Raw genomic sequence first — 25,358 nt, forward strand, 5'->3', positions numbered from 1 at the left:
TATTATTATAAATAATTGTAGCTCAAGAAGATTTGATATACCATTGTCAATTACCATCACAAACAAAATAGTGATTTCGAAGTGTAGGAGCCTTTTAATGGATATATCTAATAGTAAGATAATCAAAGATCACAGAATAACAAAGAATCTAGAAAGGGGGAGATAATTTTATTCTACAAATAATCTTCAAAAATATAATTAAGAAAAAAAAAAATCAAGTGGGTGATTTCACAAGTTAAAAGAGGTACCTTTTAAGCAAAGTGTAACTTTTAATTTTCAATGGGTCAATTCTAGATTAATAAAATTGACGTATTTACGGCAAAAAGTTACCCCTGTCCCACATTAATTTATTGTATATTTTTATATCTGTGTTACTAAAGAATTTGTATAAATAAAATAGTCATCAATATTTTTCAATATATCTAATCAACAAAAAATCTCCCGTGTATTTTATCATGACATTAGCTACATCAGTCATTGAACGCACGGGTCATAAGTCAGTTTTAAAATATATTTTTTTATTACACGATATGATTATAAAAACTTTAAATCACGAGCTAATATTCAAACCATGATTTTAGGAAAACATCCTAAAATCCTAAATTTACAAAACAAATATTCCCGCGCACTTTAATGTGTATTTTTATTTATCTATGTATTTATATATGTATGTATTACGATTACAAGATTTTAAAGTTTAAAAATGTTGTAACAAAAGATTTTTATATATCATGAAATATAATTTTAGATTTTACATTATTGCCATCTTAAAGGCACGAATTCTAATAATAATTATTGATTCAATAAATTTGAAACAAAAACAACTACTTAATTAATTAAAGAATTCTCATGCATTATGTACAAGTCCAATATCTATATAAATCCTCCCGTGCATTGTTGCAAGTGGGTTTACTGGGGCCGGTCGTAATGCGTGGGTGCAACCATAAATACTCAATTAATTTTTCTCCAAGAAAATACACTTGCTAACGATATAACATATATACATGAGTTATATTAATGACACGATGCACTATTGGCATAATATCCATAGATTTTTCGCACCGAGGTCCTTTTTTGCAATTTTAAGTTATAGTTTAACACTAACTTAATATATCAAAATCGAACATATGTACTACAACTTATAAAATTCACGAGAACAACTTCATTGGAACATAATAACAAAAAGCTTAACGTCTACGTTGCTCATGTTGCTCTATTCATTTATTTAATATAAATTATGAAGTTTTTGTTTCTTTAAGCAAACTACATGTTTTACAATTATGAAAGTCATTGAGTTGATGCTCGAATTCTTGATCTCACTTTTGTAAGGAGCAGTCAATGTGAGATATATATAATGAAATATATTGTTTATGCATGTAATAAGTCAAACTTATTTTTTAATAAATTGAATTGAAAAATGTCTTTTCACTTTAATTTTTGCTAATTTATATTAGTACATAGGATAAATTACAATGTCACGATTTTTAGGTCATCAATATCTTACTAAATATTTAAATATTTACACAAGATTTCAAGGAACATATTGTAAAAATATAAAAACTAAAATTTGAGGTAAAATATTAATCAACTTTTCGATCCGATTGAACACAAGTAACCATCACAACATGTATGTAAATGATATAAATAATATCTAATCTTAAATATCAAACAAGCTGAAATAGAATTGGTAAAAATAAAGTATTTTTTTAGGTGCAAAAAATCAAAATATCATTTGTCATAAAATAGATCAACAAATTTAAGGTTGTAATTTTTGGCGATTTCGGTACGAAAAAAATTGAATTCTGGCAATTTAATTTGAAGGGAAAGATAGAGAATGAAGGAAGAGGACCGAGGAACAAGGGTGTATAACGAAATGGTGGATGATTAGAGTATTAGGGTTACTAGGTTTTATATTCAATTACTATTATATGTATTAGGAGTATAATAAGTTTATGTCAGATTATTTCACTTTTGGTCAAAATAAGTCACTTTCAAGTCTAGATGGGTTACTTTTTAATTCAGATGGGTCACTTTTAATGTTAAACAAGCCAGCTTTGTATAAGTCAATTGACCCATTTAGGGAATAAACTTACCCATTTTATTTTAAGTTGGGTTATATATTTAACCACGGACAATTATATGTTACTATTTCAAGAGTTACAAGCAAAAAGGGTATGAAAATCTCAATGTGTGATAAAGATTGTGGGAACTCATCTGTTTCAACCAATGCGGTTTATGAGGAAGTTTCTCAAAATGTTTGAATCGTGCATGAGTTGTAATTGACCCAATTTTTTATGTATCAATTTAGATAGTGTAATTGTTTTTTTTTATCATAATGTGTTTTCAATTCAGTTTGATTTCAATCAATGTCAATTCAGTTTGATTTCAATCAATCTCTTTTTTTTTTTTTTTTTGACGGAAAGAAAAGGGATTTCATTAATATTTCGCCAAACGGCACTTACAAGCCATTTCTGAAAAACATAAAATTCTAATAGAAATACATATCACCCTAGAAATGTAAACATCGCAGATTTGCCTTAATTTTGCCTTAATAAAATTTTCATCTGAAGCAATGCAATCTGTGAGTTCGCTCTGGTTCGGCATACGACCTGCAGATGCGGAAATTTTGGGATGAACGTACTCCAATAGTCTTCCATAATTTTACAGAAGTTGTGAAACCCTAATTCTTCAAAAACCAACACAATCAACATAGTAGAAAAAATCACCATCTAAAAGATGGGAACTTTTATTATTGAAAGCAGATAAATAGGATTTTTCGGGGCTTACCACTGGTTAAGACACCAGTGGTAGCCCCTATGAAAAAGATGAAGGAAGAAGAAGAGGAAGAAAGAAGGAAGGAGAAAGCTTTAAAAAAGTGAAAACCCTAGTCGCGGAGGCTAGGAAGAATCCCTCCCAAGGAAAAACCTAGAGGGAACAAACTCTCTCTAGAAAACTAGAGAGAGAACCGGGAATTTTACTTAACACTTCAATCAATCTCATTAAACAAAAATGTTGCTGACATTAATAACATGTCTCTTTTTGTCTGATAAATAATTTATAATATCACATACAAATATGGCCTCCCGTGCATTTTTGCACGGGTTAAAAGCTAGTAAGATGAATAAACAATTTCCTTATAGGCCACTCCCCTCCCCCCTCTTTTTCTCTCTAAAATCATAGTCTCCCCCACCCCTTATTCATCAGTTAGGGATGTTTTTATTTATGGTAAACCTCTTTTCTCTTTTTATTTTCAGTTTTTTGTTCTTTTTTTGTTGAATAAATTCGTATCTCTTTATGAGATTATTTAGTCTTTGTTGTGGAGATCTTCTTCTCCCCTATGGGAGTTGTGAGTATGGTTTTTTTGTTGTTAGGTACAAGAAATTGTTCTCATTGGTTGAAGTTCGAGACTCAATATGAAGGTATTGGAATCTCGGATGCGGTAAACATGGCTCGACCAAGAATATTCTTCTGAAACTATGTCAAAAGCATAGACTTCCTCATCAATAGCTGCTTGATTCAACAAATACAAGGAGGATGCGTTGTATTGCTCGCTTTGGTTCATTATAGTTTATTTAAAAACGAATTTGATTTAACATTGTTTGATTGTATCTTGTTTTTCTTTAATATCTATTTTAAATGTTGTTTGACCTTTAATTATTGAAATTTCTCCTTAAAAAAAGTAAATAAGATGAAATATTTCTTTTTTTATACAATTAAAAAAAATCGAGACACTACCACGTATCATCCCCTTTCCTCCCAAAATTATTATCTAACCATCAAGTTACAAGTTTTACTTGTGACAAAATATCACTTGCCAACCCACACAATTATATTATGTGAAAGTATTGGGTCAGACCGTCTGACCCAATACCTTCCATCGGACGGGCTAAGTCCATCAAAACGCGCGGGCTATTTTTAAAAGTATGTTTCATGACTGGACCAATAGTTGCCATCAAGATACTTAATCTTCACAGTCACGGAGCTTCTAAGAGTTTCATGGCTGAATGTGATTATGGAGATGCCAGATCTGAGAAGAAAAAGAAGAAAGAGAAGCGCATAAAATTCTCCTTCTCTCTTTCCTACAAATTCTCCTTCTCTCCTTCCTACAAATTCTATCTCCTATTCTTGTGAATCCTTTAACCGAAATTCTCACATACAAATTCTATTAAGTTAATTGATAGTCCAAACAACAAGATAAAGTTACCTCGTTAGAATGAAAACACCGATAAACACAACCAGACTCTAAAAGCTTATCATCATATTGCTTGTACAGCATATTTCTTTCAGATAGTCCAAACAACAAGATAAATTCTATCTCCTTCTGGTGCCGGTAGAGGAAGGAAAGGTGGGAGTAAGTTTGCCTTTTTTCAGAAATATTTAGAGGTAAGTTATTTTCATTTAGAGGTAAGTTACTTTCATTTAGAGGTAAGTTATTTTGTTTTCTTTTCAGTTGGACTTTGTTTTCTTTCAGTTGGACTTTGTTTTCTTTCAGTTGGACTTTTGTTTGTTTCAGTTGGACTTTGTTTTCTTTCAGTTGGACTTTGTGTTCTTTCAGTTGGACTTTGTTTTCTTTCAGTTGGACTTTGTTTTCTTTCAGTTGGACTAACTGAAACAAAATGAAGACTACCTGAAGAAAAATGAAGGCTACCTGAAAAAAAAATAAAGACCAACTGAAACCCAAGTAAGTCTAACTGAAGCACAAAAACCAACTGAAAAAGAAGAAGACTAACTGAAAAAAAAAGACTAACTGAAACAAAATGAAGACTACCTGGAAAAAAATGAAGACTACCTGAAAAAGAATAAAGACCAACTGAAACCCAAGTAAGTCTAACTGAAGCACAAAAACCAACTGAAAAACAAAGAAGACTAACTGAAAACAAAATGAAGACTACCTGAAAAAAAATGAAGACTACCTGAAAAAAAATTGGAACCACCTGAAAGTCGTCCGACCAAGATTATGATCGGACGAGTCCGACACAATACGTTCTCTTATATTATACAATCTTATCAATTAACTCGGGATGTACATCAACAACTATTATTACATCAAAAGACAAATAATGTAAAATCATACTAATCGGTAAAAACATGTCTTAGATAATGTGAAAACGTAATGTTGCGACTTAGACATGTTGAAAAAACCTCAAATAATAATATAATAATATTCTCAACAAAAAAAAGTTCAATTCAAAAAAAAAAAAAAAAGAGAAAAAACAATAGAGAATCAATAAAATTATGTTGCAAATATAAATTTAATTCACTAAAGACAAGTTTAGTTTAAAACGGTGTTACCTAATTCGCTATCTAATTTGCCTTTTAAATTCGCCGATTCATCCAAAATGGGCAAAAAATAAACCAAAACCGACCATAATTCACTTTTCTCGATTCACAATTCACAGGAAAATTAGGGAATTACGTAACACTAGTTTAAGCCTAACTTAGTGAGAATCGATAATATATAATAGCATAGTTTTTCTAATAAACAAATTATATGAAATGAATTAAAGAAAATAAGAATTATTGTCATCTAACAATGAAGCAAAGGATCATTCAGAAGCAAGAATGGTCAATTTAGTTAAAGAACCATACAAATTGCTGACCCGACTTTTACGCCCAAGAGTGAAACGGCTGTAAAAACAACTAATGATATATATATATATATACAGTAACAGAGCAATCTAATTGCGAAATCCTTTGAATTTCCTGAATTAAAAGCTAAAAGTACAAAGACATACGTAAAAGTTCCTTCTACCAAAACAGTGGATGGAGCTTAGATACATATCCTTGCACAAATCAACTGATCCGTCTTTCGTGTATGATTTGTGTATTAAAATCTGCTACTTAAAGATTCTACATTACCTGAAAAATGTCAAAAAATAACCTGCTCAATTTGTAATCGCTATACAGCCCCTGCATTTTCTGGATAGCTTTCTGTCAAGTTCCCTGAACATTTCCTCTGGATCGTCAATTGACCAACCGCGCATTCATGACTGTCTAGGATATTCAACAAAGAGTCGCAAGAACACATCGCTAAGTTTGTTATGTGGGAACTTGACTTCCTCCCTGTCATATTTATCAGGCATAAAATTAAAAATGAAAATCTATAAGATTCACATTCTGGAATGAAAGATACTGAACACCGAATTGTTTGGTGCTGAACAACAAATTAAAAGAACATTGATACCCTTACTTTTTGACGATAGAGTTGGTAGTAAGGGTAAATGCATCTTTTGAGAGCCTTACACTCTTCCAAAATCTACATACAAACGTATCTTAAAAAGAAAGATCAATTAAGCGGCTTACTTTCTCGATTTTCTGATAAAATATCATTTCCACCTCTCGGCGAAGGATTTCTACATCCCTTGCATAATCCCTTTGATCCTCCTCCTCCATTAATTGCTGCAATTGCAGCCTCATTTTTTCCAAGGCCTTGTCCAGAGCACAAAAGTCCTTGAAAATTGAAGCCTTAGTTGTCCTAAGTTGTAGAAGATTCTTTATAGCAGCAAGTGTCTGTAGGAGACAACAACATGATGTTCAATAAACAGCACAGTTATGAGTTGTTTTCTCGGACATTCAGCATTCCAGAATAGAAAACAACCACCAAATACGGAAATACCTATGCTACTCTGACTTGATAACTCATATTAGATTCAACTATGTGACCACTTTAGCCTCGTCTAAACTATGTAAATTTAATATGCCTTTGGTCCAAAATGAAGTGTTGAAATGTCCATATCGGCATACCCATGTCAGACTGTAAAGATATTAGAAGTAAACTAAAGTCTAAATAGCATAGCCAACTAGTACGGCAAATTGAGATGTGAGTGTTTGGAAGACATCTTATCGTCCAAATTCACAAGTACAAGATTGGAATAAGGTACCTTTTCCTGGAGATCCAGGTCTTCTGACGAAGTTAAGTCAACTATTGCTTTCAGAAAAAGATTATCACTGAAAAAGGGAAGCTCTGCTTTATTTGCGCTCTCTATATGAGACTGTGCCAAATCACCAATAAGAAAGATGCATTTCCTTCGCAATCTAATGTCAAAGGTCGAATTCTTCAGTATATCCTGCAACAAACAGAACATTTATGCAATTGTCAAGCCTTCATAAACGTAAAGCTAGGCTGGCCCCAGCCCTTGATTGCCCCCAAAGGCCTAAATGTTGAGAGTATAGCCCACATGTGAGTTGGGAATAGTGTGTCCCACATTGAAGAATTAGAGTTAGAATGACTAACATATAGATTGATGGGTTACTCCACCTATCACCAATTGGTTTTAGGATGGAACCCTGCCAACCTTGTATGTGGTCACTCTCTCCTCCGAGCCTTCATCATTATTTAAGGATTCTGTGTCAGTTATTTGATCTCTGAGTTGGATGCAGCAGCAACTGCCAGTATTAAACTATTAATCCTAAGTTACCTTAAGCATCAAGTCTCCACCTTGGGCATAAAACTTTTCCTGGCCACGTAGATTGTTTCTGATTAACGCAGAAACTGCAAAGAATGCTTTAATGGCCTCTTCTACAAAATCAGATGTCACCATCTTCATGAGCTTTGGCAGTGTACCAAATTCCAACACCTGAGATCAAATGCAAAATGAAGTTATAATGGAGATCAAACTATCAAAGATGTTGCAAACGTGCAACGTTTAGAGCTGCAGCCTGCAGTAAAAATTGTCCAACTTGTATAGAACAGATAACCTAACCCGCTTCTGAACAACTGGATTGTTTTGACAGGCTTTTCCAAGAACCCATGCAGCAAGTTTCCTTGCAACTGGTTCAACATTGTCAAGCTGTGTTATAATAGCAGCAAGACCCCCAAGTTTGTCCAAATCTGTTGAGAAAAGATGAGAAAGGCTTAAAACCTGTAAGGTCCAATTGCAGCTTAGTGTATTACATACCTTTTTCTTCTATCAAGGAAAAAGCTTTTTGTCAATACACCATTGTCTATCGCAAACTTTTTAAAGAGAAGTAACAATCTGTAGCAAAAGAAGGTACAAAGGAGCTAGCGCATTTGGAGTAAAAAACTGAAGAAGGCTAAAGACAAAGAACTGATTGTGGGAAATCAGAGTACTTTGTTTTTTTTTTCTTTAATTTCCCTTTCTAGTTTCTTTGCAGGATGGGCAATTCAAAAATATATCTTCCATTATTTATCCGATCTTATGTCCAACTCCTTCCTGATTTCTCACTTTGCCATCACAACTTAACCAAATAGTATATAGCTTGAGTTAGAGGTGTCTCGCAGGACTAAGTTTTGTGATACAAGACGAGACACAATCTGGAACTGGAAATCCCAATTTCTGGGGAAGGGAACAGTAGGTCTGCTAGAAAATCGTCGAAAAATGCTCATGCAGCTTCAACTAACTTCACTATTGATATACGGAGGGGGAAAAAGGTACTATTTTCTGCTAGGTACAACCTGATACCCAAACATATTAATTCAGACAACTCTAATACACCAAGACAAAATGTAGGGTTACCGGTTGCATTATTGTGTAAAGGAGAGGAAGGTTGATCAGAACGTACCATTGGCATTATCTATAGGCTCGACGAGTACCAAAAGTTTCTCCAGAGCATGAAGACGGTCTTCCAAAGAGATGGAGGAATTATTTAAGTCATTTATTGCAGTTCTCATCAACTCTGCATCCGAAGGCATTTTTAATCTTTCCATTAATTCCTGGATAAAAGATAATAAAAATGTCAGTTCTAAAATATAATTATATAAGTGAACAAAAGTTCAAGTGGACTGGCACAAGACAGAGATTAGTTGAACACTGAAAGGAAAGAACCGTGTAGCTATAATGAACAAGGTAAGGGGTGGGTTCTCTTCACTTCGAATTTCTTGAACTTATCTGAACTGAACTTGTTGGAACTCATTGAAGCTTATTTTATAAGTTGTTGGAACTCATTGATACTTATATGAACTTATCTGAACTCAGAAGTTATGTGAGCTTATTTAAACTTATTAGACCTGAAAATTATTTTTCAAGGGTGAAGAGAACACCCCAAAAAGGAAAGTCTCTTTATTAATATTGTTATAGGTTGCTCAGAGCCTCCTTAGACAATAAGTCAAAAAGTAGTTAGAGGAAAGAGGGAAAAGGAGACAAAACTCCTGTACAAAGACGAGATTAGAGAGAGAAAGGACATCAATAATGGTACTTACAATCCCAGACACTGGCCTCGAGTGATTGGACACTCCCAAACTAAGCAACTAAAAGCTAGAATTAACTCAATAATCTTTTGATCTCCCTCTCTCTTCTATCTATATAGAGGTTCTGTTTCCCTTTTCCAGTCACTTCTCTAATTACTTCTCACGTATTCCACAGGCTACCTATAACGATTTTATAAAGCCATTCCCTATAATGCCCTTTCCATTTAGCCAATTCATTACAGCTTCTTGTTTATATGTTCTCATTTCTCAGATCTACTAGTGCACCCCTCCCCTCGAACCACCATGTAAAATAGCGTCATCAAGGCTCATACTTCACAATTCATAAAGTAGTGCTACTCCCTTCGTTTTTATTTAATTGCTACATTTTCCATATATGGGTATTTCTTTTTAATTGCTGCATTGTTTAACCTTTCCTTATTTGGGGTACTTGGCCCACCATAAAGTATTACTATTATATTTGTTTCTCTCTTTTTCCACCCAAAAATACTACTTTTTCAATTTTTCCCATTACTTTACATTAAATGGGTCAAAAAGTACCCTCCCAAAAGCTTGTATGTGACATTGCCTAAATTGTTGTGCATACAACAATGTAGCAATTAAATAAAAACAGAGGGAGTAATTTGCAGAACCTAAAGTAGCTACAGAGGAGATCATGAAGTTAATGAAAAGAAATTAGCAAGTAACATATCAAGGGGTTTCCTATAAGATGCTCTATCAAGTGAAACAGGATGCGCACAAAAGGGGATCAAAGAGAAATGATGAAGGAAGCATTAGAACTTTCGATTAGTCAAGTAAAACACTGCCTCCACCTTTTCTTTTTCTTTTTTGTCTCTCTATCTAGATAAAACAGGACATTAGCATTGATATATGTATTATCTACTGATACATTGGCACAATTTCTTGCAAAAAGATTCGTAGTAAAGATACAAACTCAGATAAGGAGAAGCATCGAGCAAACGACACACATGCTTAATTTGTCCACCAAAGTATATCCGAATGAATTGATTTAGAAAAGGTTGTCATGTTTGGTTTATGGCATCTCATGTAATAGAAGCTTATTCACCTGGATTTCTATTTGGCGCTTGGTTAGCTCGTCATCAGATAGGCGCTGCACAGATTTTGCAGTTTCCTTCAATTTTGCAGGATCAGAATGTCCTGTTTCATACATAAGGAAGAAACAAGATGTTACTCCACAAGCAAAATAAAGAAAACATCATATTGCACAATATCATGCCTGAAGTACTATTTTCAGCAACAGATCACAAGCAAACACTGGAAATTCAGATGGAAGAAACATACAGCAGATTAATTTATCAAAATAACTGAGATTCAAGTCTGCCTTCCCAGGGCGAGCACAACAAAACATTATACACGTTTTCTTTTTCCTTTGAGTAGGCATGCATTGCATAACTCAGCTCCATATTTTAGATTTTTTCCCTGTCCCCTTCTACTTTGGCAATGGGGACTGAAATAGGTGACTAATTATTACTGCACACCCACAGTATAAAACGGTTATATGGTAGCTTAAATTCAATGTCAAATTCATTTAAACAAATAGCCCAAAGTAAATTTTAGCATACTACTCCTTCAACAATCAGTTATCCAGCCAACTTATGCATGACACCTTCCGTATCTCGCAACACCCACAGAATGTATGACCACTAACCCTATAATGACTATTCTTGGCAACATCTAGGATCTCTTGCACTAGCTTCCACACAGTATAAAGTCAAACCCCTCACCCCCCCACCCCCCCACCTCCCCCCCTCCCCACTGAAGCAAGTAACAAGGACAAATTGAGATTCTGTGCTTCCTGCACTTCGTTTGGTGAAATCTATTGTTATCAGAGCTGTTGTATATCTAGAAATCTAAAAAGTATCTAATAAGAATTGGGCAGAGACACTATCTACGGTCATACTAACATGTATTGTCATTTCGCTAGTAACCCTCAAGTTCTCATACAACAAAGCAAAGCATGTACAGATATTCAGAGATATTGCAGCATAAACCTATATGGTTATTTATAGCTCAAAACAGCAACGCAGTGATGCTATGATCCTAAGAATTCACAATGAAACATATATGAGTTCTGCAACAATGTAGCATGGGCACACATGCACATGGAAATACATATTAGGAAAGGGACCCATCAATGCAGATGTCCAGAGAAGAGAGAGATTGTCATCATATGAATGCGATAAAAGAAAGGCCAATCTAAAGATTTAAGCTCAAGGGCTCCACATCTCTGATAAATTTACTTCCTCTCTTGATATTTAATTATTAAAATTAACTGCTTGTGGTTGGTCACTAACAACTTTTGGCGAAAGATAGTTGGAATACTGAGTGAGATGAGCTTCATACCCCAAATTGGAATCATACAGGGACAAGGCTATGTTGTAACTGATAAGTAGCCATGACCAGCAAATTTTCCAAGCATAGGGACCAATCACAAGTCAGAACACACTGTCCAGATTCCACAAGCACAAACAAAACTGGAACCCCTTGAGATTAGCATAACCAACCGAACCCTGTTAAGGAACCTTTTCAATGCTCAAGTGTCAAGTAATCTCCAAGTCCACAAGAAAAGAACAGAAAGCATCACCAGTTCACAACATAAGATACACTTCAGGAGCTCACTTAAAAAGAAAATCACATATCAATTGAATGAATGATGATATTGCGGTTCAACATGACAACAAAGCCAAGCACAAAATAGATATATCTAGATAGTATCAAACTCTCTTATGTCGATTTTGATTCACAATCCATTTTCAGGTATAAGATACATTTAAGGATTTCCCAATAAAGAGGGTAAGAAATAATAAGTCGATTATGTTGCAAATGAAAGATGGACAGAGCGAAAAGGGTAATACCTATTGCCCACTGTAACATCCCATCAAGGGAAGAGAAACCGCCATCAAGCTCGTCATTCTCATTCAATGCTTCATGTTCTTCAGATTGCGGTTTCCTGTATAAGTCTCCTTCTTCTTTACCAGTCGACCAAATCAACCCTGGAGCTGACTTGTTGACCCGACCCTCGCTTGCCCAAGCTGCTCCAGTTGATATTAATATCGTTACGGACAGAAAAAGGCTCAATCTAACTAGCCTCATCTTCTAAGATATCTGTAAGGGACACAATACAGAGCTTTCACACGTCAGCCAACTGCACCCATAAAGTCTACTCTCCATTCACCTTGTCTCATCAAACAGACAATAAATTTACACATAAACATCCTCATCATATAACCAATATTCACACTAAAAGTTCTAGCCTTTTTCATAGCATACCTCCAATAATTCCAAATCCAACCCAATCTGCAAAAATAAAAACCATTCTAAACACAACTAATTATTAATCAAACTTGCCTTGTTAAAATCACACTGATCTGAGGTCCCTATTTCAGTCAAATCAAAGTTATTGCATACAGCTTTCCCAACAATTCTACTCCAATCAAACAACCAAAAGGACATCGAACTAAAAATCCATCAAAGAAAACCATTGTAAACTCAATACAGCAAAAGCCCACCAAGTAATTGACCTCAATACTAAATAATTAACCCAAAAAAAATCAATTTTAAGTATGATTAACAGCTGCCCTTTACCCTAATAGCTGTAACTAAACAAAATCAATGGGCACATAGTTATTCTTCATTAAATCCAAGAAACAAGTAGAATTATAAATCTGGGTGCTAATTTGAGCAGTTAAAAATTGGTTTTTTTTTATGTAAAAAACAAAAGACTATCATAAAAGAGGAGAGAGAAAACTTACTAATGATCAAACACAGAACTACAAAAGATTAGAGGTCGTCGGAGAAGAAGAAACACGGCGGTTGTCTTGATGTTTAAGTTGAGGAATGTTGTTGGTTTTTTTTCCGTTAATTTATTCTCAACTAAATTTCATCAACTCAAATTCTCCATTAATATAATTAATTTAACTTGGAAAAAGAAAGTAAAGATTCAGTGAGGTGAGGGGTGAGGCAGTGAAGTTTTTATGTTTTCAGCGTTTACATCAGCCAGCCAATGAGAATGTAGGAGATGTGTTGTTATTTTACGATATTTTTGGTATTACGATGAAGTTTCCAGATAGGGGACTTTTTCTTTTTCATAGAGTAATTATTATTTTTATTTTTTTTTTAGCCAGAAAGAAAGAAACTAGGGAGGATCTCAATTAACAGGTCACCCTAAAACATCCTTGCGGATGATCTTGAAAAAAGCAATATCAGGAGATTCAAACCAATAACAGAGATTAGTAATGGAATGGCCATGATGTGCCATCCAATTGGCTGCAAAATTAGCCTCTCTAAAAACATGCTGAACATTATACTTATCAATTTTTCTCAAATCTTCCGTTGTATCATTAATAAGAGCATGAATAGATCAGGGAATTTTCCAAATTCTTTTTATAGCTTGGATAACCGAAAGATTATCACCCTCAATAGTAATATTACTAGCCCCTAGAAAGAGAGCTCCCCTAACACCTTCTCTAAAACCCCAGGCCTCGGCAACTAAAATAAAATTATTATCAGCAATGGCTTTAGTACCACTAAGCAAAAGATTCCCCATAGTATCTCTAATAACAAAATCATAAGCTGTGCTACTATTCTGCAACTTAGAACCATCAAAATTAAGTTTAACAAAATCATAAGGAGGGGGGACCAAATAATAATATTAGGCCTAGGCTTTTTAGCTTCCTTACTAACTTGTTGACTATAACCCAAATTATAGAAATTAGAATTGGAACAATCTAGATTATGCATATAAGCTTTAATCATAGCCCCTAATTTGGCTGGCGAAAAACTTTTCTGACGAAATGTGACACAATTTCTAGCATACCAAATAAACCACCAAAAAAACAGCATAGAAATTGAGGTTCTTAAGAGTCAAACAAGACTTAAGATTGACTAAGTACTCAGTAAAAGAGAGATCATTATTATAAGTAGGAAGGGGGGAAAACCCCATTGCCATTAACTACTTTTAAAACATCATGCATAAAAGAACAGACAAGAAATAAATGATGGTCATCTTCAGAGTGAAAGTTACAAAAAACACACTCTAAAGGAAGGAAAACATGACTCATTTCTAACCTCTTTTTCATAGGGAGACCATTCTGACAAATTTTCCACAAAAAGAATTTAATCTTGGGTGGGATGGACAGCCCCCAATCCAAGCAAAACTAACCTGGTTGGCGGATCAGCCATACCTTGAAGCAGAGCAGCACCTGATTTAACCGAATACTCTCCATCTGCAGTAAGACCCCAAAAATTCTATCTGCCATTCTATTATAAGGAAGAAATTTTTTAAATATCTCCACTACATTAATCGGAACTAATTTAAGAGAAGATCTTATTCCATTGAGCAGCATCTGTAATGAAAAACTAACCATCAACTCCTCTGACCCAATATAGGGAGTATTTATTTTAATAGGGTAATTAAACACCCAATTATCATTCCAAAACGAGATATTCTCCCATTCTCCCACCATCCATCTAAGACCTTGTTGAAAGGCGTACGAAGCGTCATTAGTTTACGCCATTGCCAGATACATTAGCTTTAGTTTTATAAGTGAATAAGTGTCTTGTTTTAAATATTTTTGCTTAACAAGTTTGACCCATAAGTTATTAGGCACCTAATGATTTTCCAAAGAAGTTTAAACTGAAGAGCTAAGTTATTAATTTTAGCTTTTCTCAACCCCAATCCTCCAAATTTTTTGGTGACAAATCTTATCCCAACCTATCAAATTAGGAGCTTTAGAATTCGGATATTTATTCCGAAGAAAGTTCCTATAGTTTTTATCTAGAGAAGAGAGTATATACAGAGGGAGGGTAAAGCTTTGCATTTGGAAGCTAGCTTTAGAAGCTAGATTAGACTGAATTAAAATAGCTCTACCCGCTTGAGATAAAGAGTTGGCTCTCCACTTAGTAAGTTGAGAGGAGACTTTTTCTTGAATAGAACTAAAAGTTGCAGTTGTACTTGCTACTAATGATTGGGCAACCCAAATAGTTACCTAGTGATAGAGAATTTCCATCTGGAGAATATTCTGAAAAACACTTAATAATTCTGTTGGGGTATTGTAGTACATTGAAAGCAGACTTATGAAAATTGACAAGTTGGCCTGACATTGAGCAGTACTTTGTTAAGAATAGATTTTATAGCATGACAACTTTCTACTTTAGCTTTTGCAAAAATCATTTATCATCCGCAAAAGTTAAAAAAGGAATATTAACTCTAGAATGACCAAGAGTGACCCTATCAATCTAGAATCTATAGAACTAGCTTGAAAAATTGCGAGCTAAAATTTCTGCACATAGAATAAAAATATACGGAAAAGAGGATCTCCTTGACGAATACCTCTAGAAGGGAAGAACATATCTCCAGGAATACCATTTACCAATACGGAAAAGGACACGTTGTAATCATTGGGAGCCAATTAATCCATTTCTCACAAAACCCAATTTTTAAAGTTGCAAAAATAAAGCTCCACTCTAGTCTATCATAAGCTTTTTCCATATCTAATTTAATAGCTAACCACCCTTCTCTTCCTTTTTTATTCTTAAAAGAATGAAACACTTCATGAGCTAATAAAATATTATCTTGAATTTGTCTTTCAGGGACAAAACCCCTTGTAAAGGATGAATAATCCGACCCAACACTACTTTCAATCTATTAGCCATAATTTTTGAGATAATTTTATAAATGGTTGAGCAAAGACTAATAGGTCGAAAATGATTTGGGTTAGAAGGAGCTTCAATTTTAGGAATTAGAGTGATAAAAGTATGATTAATTTCCTTTAAAATTTTTCCTGAGTGAAAAAAGGCTTTAATAGCCCTATACACTGAGTTTCCCACAAGAGTCCAATACTTCTGAAAGAAGAAAGGAGTAAAACCATCTGGAACCGGGGATTTATCCGATGCTAAGTCAAACAGAGCAGATTTAACTTCTTCTATCGATACTTCAGCACATAATTCTATATTATCATTTTCAGAGATTATACATTCTAAAGAAAGATCAAAGTCATAGTTAAAACAACAATCCATATTCTTAGAAAATCTTTTCTTAAACGCATTAGTAATACATTCTTCTACTAATTTTGGTTGAGTAACTATACGATCTGACGGATCCTTAATAGAAGTGATTAAATTACGATTTCGTCTAATCGAAGCACACACATGATGATACTTTGTGTTTGCATCCCCAAATTTTAAATTATTAGCTTTAGCCTTGATTTTCCAATAAGAGTCTTGAAACTCTAGCAATTTTGTTTGCTTAGCCAAAAACAAATTTTGTTGTCTAATTAATTGAGGGCAATCATTTTGCTCTAATAATTGATTTGAATTCTAACTAGCTTTCCTTCAACTGTACGTAATTGTCTAGCTACATTGCCAAATCTGGTAGTGACCCAATTTTTAGCCTTTTCCTTTAAAAGTTTGCACTTCCTTGTTAAACAATACATATTCGAACCTTGAAATTTTTGACATCAAGTTTTCTTTATTAAAACATCAAAATCCTTTCGAGATGTCCATACTTTATCAAATTTAAAAGGGGGAGCTTTTAGATTACTATGGATTTTGATGGCCAATGATATAGGACAGTGATCAGAAGAAGTGAAAAGATGATGAATAATTTTTGCATTTGGGAAGGCATTTAGCCAACTTATACTCGCAAGTCGCAACCCCCTTGTCTAGTCTTTTCAAAATATTATTTGGACCACTTCTTGAAAAAAAAAAAAATAGAGTATTATTATCATTTTAAAACTGAAAAATAAAGAATATAATTCAGACAAAACGAATGATAAATAATATTGAAACAAATGAAATCTGCAGTATATTACATTCCCTCCGCTTCCGTATGTTCTTCCAGTGTTTTTAGATTCGTTTTCATTTTCACAATCTCTCAAACTCTCTTTCTCTCACATCTCACTTAATCTCAGACCTGAGTTCTCCCTTTCTCTCTCATACAACCTCAGATCCAGTCAACTTCACTCCTCCCTCATACGCCCTCACCGGCGGCGGTGCGTGCATCTAAAGACGGTCGTGAAATCGTGACTCGGAGTCTCGGACCTCCTGATGGCTGATGTTGCCTAGTTGCTCCGTAATCGCCAACCTACTGCCGCAACATTTTGGCTTGAAACTCGGTGGATGATGGTGGACGGACAACTTCGAAGAGTCGTGACTCGTGACTAGCAGACTAGGTACATCTTAATCTGCTCAATTTTGTTGATTTCTTGTTTTACTTTACAGATTAGGGTTTATCAATTTCATGAGAATCGGAAAATAAATTGCAATTTCACTTATTGGGGTGTTTATATATCAGATTATATAATTTAGAATTGTTATAAATGTTAATTTTGTTGTTGTACTTTGATTTGGGTGTTATTGGTATTTGAAAATTGAATTGGAGCCAAACATTTTTCCGTTTTTTCTCCTTTTCATTTCTGTTCATTGGTAGGCTTGGGCTAGATACAATGATTTAATAGAAAAATGCTTGTAAAATGATGAAATGACATTTTCATATGTCAGGGTTTTGAACGTAAGCTGAGAAATCCGTCACTGGAAAATGGCCAACTCTTGCTGTTTTTCTGCCTTTTGTATGTGTGGTGATAGGTTATTTTGACATAAGCTAGCAACATTTGATAGTTAATGGATCGAAAAAAAATTGGCTTCAACAGTCTAATTGTATTTGGGGCATTCCGAGAATCAAACTCGGGACCTCTCGCACCCAAAGCGAGAATCATACCACTAGACCAAATGCCCAACTGTTTGTTTGTTAGATCATATGGCGTTTTGTTTAGTGCTGCAAGATTCCTAAGTTTACTTTAATACACCTTGTTTATCTAGGGCCTAAGGCTCATATGCCTTTGTTTTTTCCCTTTCTTCTTCTGTCTATTTATGCAGTATCATTTATATTGATGCAAAAGTTTATGATCGGAAGCTGGTGGGAACTTTAGTGACAATGGTGCGTTTTTGTTAGTCAACCATATACTCATTTCGTGTTGCAGGAAAATTAACTTTGCCAATTCTTTCTCCTTTTCCTTTTTTTCATTGGTAGGCTTGGGCTAGATATAATGATTGAATAGGAAAATGCTTGTAAAATGAAGAAATGACATTAGATATATCAGTTAGTCTTGAATTGGGCTTCTCTTGAACATAAATTGAAAATTCCATCGCTGGAAAATGTCCAAGTCTTCTACCTTTTGTATGTGTGGTGATAGTTTATCTAACATGAGCTAGCAACTTTTCTTAGTCAATGGATGGAAAAAAAAGGCTTCTACAGTCTATTTGTATTTGGGGCATTCCTAGAATTGAACTTGTGACCTGTTGCACCCAAAGCGAGAATCATACCACTAGACTAAATTACCAACAGTTTGTTTGTTGGATCATATTGGCTTTTGTTTACTGCTGCTAGATTGCTAAGTTGACTTTATTTCACCTTGTTTATCTAAGGCCTAAGGCTAATATGCTTTTCTTTTCTCCCACTCTTCTGTCTATTTATGTATTATCATTTATTTTGATCTGAAAGTTTAAACTACTAGGATCCTCAGTGACGATGTTGCATTTTCATTAGTCAACCATACATTTATTTTGTGTTGCAGGTAAATTAAGTTTGCCTATTAAGTTTGCCTATTTTTTCTTTACAGTCTCCTCAAGTTTAGCCAAAATGTTGTCACTTATACTTTTTGGAGTCTGTTGATCATATGCTACTGTTTTGAAATAGGACATTATAATCCAAAGCAATAGAACAATAGATTTAAAGTGTCGGGCTTGGATATTTATAGGGACTTGCAAATGAGCATGAAGAGCTAGCACACTTCTCTTTCATGAATTAATAGATTGGAAGTACTACACTATTATTGGAAACAAGTGAACATATCTGGCCTGACAGTTAGATTTGTTTGCTACTAGTTCTTAGTCGGTGGAATCTCAAAATATTGTCTATGTAGCTACTGATTTGGTCTCTTAAGCATGTTATTCTTATTTCTGTCTCTCACTGACGTTACCCCATATCTATTGTTTTGAAGGTGTTGATTGTATGTGGTGGATCCTATAGACGTGGAAAATCATCTTGCGGAGATATGGACATAGTAATTACACATCCTGATGGGCTCAGGTAAGGAACTCTCTTATACCGTTGCACAACTTGTAGCATAGTTAATGTAAATCATCATTTGCACTTTGTAGGTAAATGGTTGTACTTTCCTGTTTCTTTTTTTAATCTTTTTTTTTTTTTTTGCAATCCTAATTTCTCCCATCTTATTCTTTTCCATTTAGTAGCTAATGTTGAAGCCAAAAGAAAGAAATCCAAGAGACCTATAAGGGCCTGTTTTCCCCAGCTTATTTTCAGTTCAGCTCAGCTCCCATCAGTTCAGCTCAGCTCCCATCAGTTCAGTTCAACTCCAATCAGTTCAGTTCAGCTCCATTCTTTTATAACCATTTTGTTAAATATTATTATTATGTTGGTATAATTTATTTTACTAATTACTCTTATTATTATTATTATTTAAATATATATCATTACTATTAAGTATTATTATTATTGTTGTTTTTATATATTATTTTGTTTATTATAGCTTTACTCATTGTTATTACTATTATTATTAGGAGGAACATGGTTTAGGTCAAAGCACAAATAAACCCACTTTTTTTAGCCCATAAACCAATCAAATCGCGTCAAGACGGTTTATGATGTAATTTTCGCGGTCCAACCCAATCATTATTTTTATTACTAAATGTTTTTATATTATTAAATCTAATTATTAAAATAGTAATATTAATTTACTTCTTAGATATTAAATATTTTTATTGTTGTTAATATATTAATACAAATAATATAAAATAATTATTATTAATTATCATTATTATTGTTAATTTATGATTATTAATATTATTTATTTATAACTATCATTTAAAAAAATCCAAAATACTATTATTATTATTCATTATTACTTATCATTATAATTATTATTTAATATTCATATTATTATTGTTTAAAATATTATTTATATATTTATTACATTCAATTTAATTCAATTTAATTTAATTCAATTCAATTCAATTCAATTCAATTCAATTCAATTCAATTCAGTTCAGCTCAGCTCAGCTCCAATAAGTTCAGTTTAGTTCAGTTTAGCTCCAATAAGTTTAGTTTAGTTCAGTTCCGTTCAACTGTTTTATGCCGAAGAGAAGAGGCCCTAAAAGAGAATATGTCATGAATAGTCTCTTGGTAGTACAGTCATAAGAGTGTTAAAATTCTAAATATGTGTTTAGGTCTTTTTGGTTAAACATATATAATTATTATAAGACTTTATTCTATTTTATTTGAAACATTAAACTATAAAGTTATATTTTATTGATGGCTAAACTCTCACTTTTCATTTCAAATGTCACGTGTCCAATACGTTGCAGATACACCATATTAGAGGTGATCATGGGTTGGTCCGGGCTTTGGCCTAAAAAGTGGCCCATTTCGAGCCAATGCCTCTAGCCCAAATTCCCGCGCCAAAACCCGCTATTTCGGGCCGTGTCATGCAGGCTTTTTGGGCAATTTTCGGACCGGGCCAAAAATTAGCCTAATTTTTCATATTTAAGTCTCCCGTGACCCCATTTTTTCCCAAAAATCAGGCCAGAACCGATGGAGCGGCCGAAAAACCGCGCCCGAAAATTGCCGATTTTCGAGTCGGGCTCATGTTGATCACCTCTACGCCATATTTATATTTTTAAATTGAGGAGTTCACATGGACATAAAGTTGCATTACAAATTTGAGGAAAGTACAACGTGGAATTTAGGCTTCCTTCGCCTTCTAATATATTGGTATATATATAGATTAGTAATTGGTAAGAGTTTGTAATTTCCCAATGCATAAACTCTTTTATTATTAATTGGACTAAATAAAAAGATTAAAGCCTAACCTTGCTCAAATAAATTGATATTTATGTTCTTGTCCAACGATGACTAAAACATTAGAAAAACTCACCTTTTTCCTTGAAATTAGTATTTTAGCCCGGGCAATGACCCGGGTTAGTTACAATTATCAATTATATTATTGTTCATAAATTTCATAATTAATTTTATTAGCTTTTGTAATTTTTCGTCAAATGCCGAATTAAAAACTATACATTATAGCATGATAAGTTGTTTTTTTAAAAAACTTCTAAGAAATTGGGAATAAAGATAACAATTTCAACGAAATTGGGTTAAGAGAATGTTATTACCTTAATAACAGTATTAGAAATCAAAAAAATTATCTACGTCTTTATAGTTACGTATAACTATAAGACTTCATTATGTTTTACTTTGAAACATTAAACATTGAAATTGTAGTAGATTGGTGGTTAAACTATCACATTTATACATATATCTAAAATCGAAGGCAAAAATATGTCATGCTGCCACATGTATTCCCCCCTCCCTCACACAATTAAATGAGAAATATTAAACAATAATAACGTGTGTTATAAGACTCAAACCCATGACCTTTCATTTGAGATACAAATGCACTAACCAACTACTCTATTATCTCATATTGGTCTTTATGGAAAAAAGAATATATTTAAAGACAAGATAATATTCTATTTTAAAGACAATTAAATACAAATGTATATATTAATACTCATTAATCTATTGTTAATAATAACGTATCCTACCTTTCAGCAATCTTATATTAAAAAAAAACTCTTCAATTTTTTATAACCACCGTAATTAACACTACTACAACATTTCATTGGTTGTATTCTTACACATTAACCTACATCTAAAAAAAAAGATTGTGTTATATTTTTTATAAGTAATTAAATATTTATATATATGTACTCTCTTGAAACCGAGGTTCAATCAAATCCTCTTTTTTAACGATTGAATGCATCTCTGTAGTACCATAGTTAGTAATACCCGTACTCTTTCTTCAGTATCGAGGATCGTCGTACTAAGAAAAAAAAACTATTTCTAAGTAAAACACCATTTATGGGTATTTCAATCAAGATACCGGAAGGGGACATTAATTCTTTTTCCCGTTCTTGACTCGACTGAAATGGAATAATGAATCTATTGCTTCTTTCCTTTGCCAATAAATCATAATTTTTTTGCATAATATATGGGAGTATAACACAAGTGGAAAAAACTTTATATGTCACTTTGTATCAGATGCGGTTTTTGTAAAACCGCATCCGAAAATGAACCATAAAATTGGTGGGAAATTTGGCAAAAATAATCGGATGCGGTCCAAAAAAAAGGCATCAGATTTAATGTCAGATGTGGTTTTTTTTGAACTTGATGCGGTTCAGGGGATCGCATCCGAAAATAAGTTTAATGACATGCCTTTCCTCCCAACTCGTGGCCCAAGACGCTCATGGTCCATTTCTTTTCCTTATAACCAGCCCATTTCCCTTATGCACGCTCTCTCTCCTCACTCTAACCCTAATCTCTCATCCCTTATGCGCGCTCTCTCTCCTCACTCTAACCCTAATCTTTCCTCCCTTATGCGCGCTCTCTCTACTCACTCCAACCCCCCCAAAACCTTCACCCTCCCATCTCAGATTCTCCTCTTCTCGTCCTCGTCTCTCTAAAACCCTAACCCCCGTCCTCTCTCATCCGCCATCCTCTCTCATCATCTGCCGTCGTTCTTCATCCTTAAATAAACCAAGGATCTTCAGCACCATCATCTTCGACAACCAATTCGTCGTCGCACGCATCTCGCAAACGCCACAACAAACGCTACCAGAAAGAAGTGAATAACGAAAACGAAGAACGAGATTTCGTCTCCTCTATCAATATTCGTCGCTCGTGTCAAGATATGAGTATTTTCGTTTTTTCATTTAGTTGTAATTTTAAATCTCATTGTAATTTTTTCGATTTTTTCAATTTTTTTAGATCTGAATTCTCTTTTAATTTTCGTTTTTTTAATTTCTTCGTTTTATTAATTTTCTGTATTTTATTTTGTTTTCGCTCGTGATTAGTTTGTTTTTTAATTTTCCGTATTTTAGATTTGTTCGTTTTTTTTTTTTTTTTTTCATTTTCTGTTTTTATTAATCTGTCATTTTTTTTGTAATTTTCGTTTGTTTTCATGGTTGGACTGGAATTGTGTATGATTTACTCAGAGGTATATATATATATATATATTATTATGGTATATATGTGCTATTATGGAATATATGTTATATGATTTATTCATGGTTGGACTAGAATTCTCGTTTGTTTCTTTTTGGAATTTACGTCTGCTGGCTTGCTGCTGTTAGTAGCATTTTTTTAAAAAAATTTCAAAAACCACAATCTGATGCGGTCATGTTAAGAACCGCAATCAGATTCTTACTATTATGATGCGGTTTTCAACCGCATCAGATTTTTTTGGTTAGCTGATGCGTGTCCATCTGATGCGGACCAAAACCCCATCTGTAAGCCCGATTTTGACCGTATAAGATGGGCTTTTTCCACTAGTGTAATGACCTATTCGATTAAGTTTTGAATAATTCGGAATCCTATCCTCTTTTTTACCAAAAGAGTCCGGTAATTTCTCTTTTACTTGATCATTAGTGACTGAGGGGTTAGAAATATATATATATATATATTTGGTCGAAAGAAAGAGAATGAGTATTCATTTGATCTTGATCTTTGGAGAGCGAAAAAGGAACTACACTGGATCTGTACGGCCTTCCGGATAATATCCATAAATGACCTGTTTTTGGTAAAAGATGAACATTGTCGTATGTATACAGAGATTATGTCATTGTTGTTTGAGGCATGGTTTGCTCTAATTGCTGGTGATAAAATTAGCTGAACTTGATGTATGTGAAGAATTCATTTGATGATTTTTTTCGACAATTAATATGTATTTTCACCATAATTTTGTGCATACAATATAATTCAATATAATCCGGTCTGGCTGTTGGAATATTGCTTCAAGTTTATAGTTAATTAGTTGCTAGTGTGTGTGAATGATTTTCAATTTTGAGTGGGTGTTAGTGGGTTATAGTTTTCCTATAAGAGAGGTAGTGACTAGTGGGTTAGATTAATGAGTATTAATATATATATTTGAATTTGATTGTTTCAAAAAGAGAAATATAATCTTGTTTTTAAATAATTTTTTTTTTCACAAAGACCAATACAAGATTGTAGTTTAGTTAGTTATTGCAATTTCATTTCGTGTAAGAGGCTATGGGTCCTGAGTTTGAAATAATAGCTCAAACGGAATTGAAGTAAGACAATATGTCATTAATAGTCTCTTGGTATTTAGTACAGTTATAAGAGTGTTAAAACTCTAAATACGTGTTTAGGTCTTTTTAGTTAAATATATATAATTATTGTAAGACTTTATCCTATTTTATTTGAAACATTAAACTATAAAGTTATAGTTTATTGATGGCTAAAGTCTCACTTTTCATTCCAAATGTCAAGTGTCCAGTACGTTGCAGATTAGAGATGGCAATATCCAGTGCATCACCTGACCATCCGCTCCACCCGGTTTATTAAGTGGGTGAAAAACCCGGGTTAAATGGATGATAGTCGGGTGACGGATAATCGGGTGATGGATGCGGGTCGGGTTCGCGTGATATTTTTTCATCCATCACCTGATCCGTCACCCGTTTACCACCTGATCCGTCACCCGTTTAAAGTAAAAAAAATATATAATTTTTTTTTTAATTTTGGGCTTTTTCATTTTTACAACTTTATTAATCTATAGTCCAAAAGTTACAAGATGATAATATAAGTATATAAATGTTAATAATGTGGATTAGGGTTAGTTTGGAGACGATTTTACATAGTTAGTAAAATTATATAAATGGATTAGTGGTTCTTGTTAGTAATTTTTCTTTCTTCTCCTACTACTATTTGATTTCACTCGTTAATCACCCGATCCATCCATTTGACCCGATTACAAATGGATGGATGGATTCGGGTGGAGATGGATGTGGATGATGGATGGATCGGGTGGAGTGGGTGGATGCGGGTGATGGAAGCGGGAGACTCTCCATCCAACCCGAACTCGATCCATTTACATCTCTATTGCAGATACACCATATTAGAGGTGATCATGGGCTGGTCCACGCTTTGGCCAAAAAAGTGGCCCATTTCGAGCCAAAGCCTCTGGTCGAAATTCCCGCGCCAAAACCCGCTATTTCAGGCAGCGCCATGCAGGCTTTTTGGGCAATTCATATTTAAGTCTCCCGTGACCCCATTTTTTCCCCAAAAATCAGGCCAGAA

The 25,358-nt window shown here is 33.8% G+C and overlaps 1 protein-coding gene and 1 long non-coding RNA gene across 3 annotated transcripts; one reads left to right on the forward strand and one right to left on the reverse strand.

Moving 5' to 3' along the window:
• Positions 1-5,629: 5,629 nt before the first annotated feature.
• Positions 5,630-13,198, reverse strand: LOC104893035 (uncharacterized). 2 transcript variants are annotated; one of them, XM_010679073.4, is made up of 9 exons: positions 12,940-13,198; positions 12,043-12,292; positions 10,233-10,324; positions 8,524-8,674; positions 7,704-7,831; positions 7,419-7,577; positions 6,882-7,067; positions 6,304-6,510; positions 5,630-6,063 (listed from the first exon to the last, which is right to left on the reverse strand). In XM_010679073.4, the coding sequence occupies exons 2-9, from the start codon at positions 12,278-12,280 to the stop codon at positions 6,040-6,042; spliced, it is 1,185 nt and encodes a 394-aa protein (XP_010677375.1). In that variant the 5' UTR covers positions 12,281-12,292; positions 12,940-13,198; the 3' UTR covers positions 5,630-6,039. The 2 variants fall into 2 exon arrangements, with proteins under 2 accessions (XP_010677375.1, XP_010677376.1); XM_010679074.3 differs by lacking the exon at positions 12,940-13,198 and adding an exon at positions 11,531-11,697 and having other exon boundaries at positions 12,043-12,172.
• Positions 13,199-16,601: 3,403 nt separating this feature from the next.
• On the forward strand, positions 16,602-23,098 carry LOC104893036 (uncharacterized). Its single transcript, XR_790009.4, has 3 exons — positions 16,602-17,358; positions 19,186-19,274; positions 19,436-23,098. It is a non-coding gene; the product is annotated as an uncharacterized LOC104893036 (long non-coding RNA).
• The last annotated feature ends 2,260 nt before the right edge of the window (positions 23,099-25,358 follow it).

This window comes from Beta vulgaris, chromosome 5, assembly GCF_026745355.1.
Source record: "Beta vulgaris subsp. vulgaris cultivar EL10 chromosome 5, EL10.2, whole genome shotgun sequence".
Taxonomy (NCBI): Eukaryota; Viridiplantae; Streptophyta; class Magnoliopsida; order Caryophyllales; family Amaranthaceae; genus Beta; species Beta vulgaris.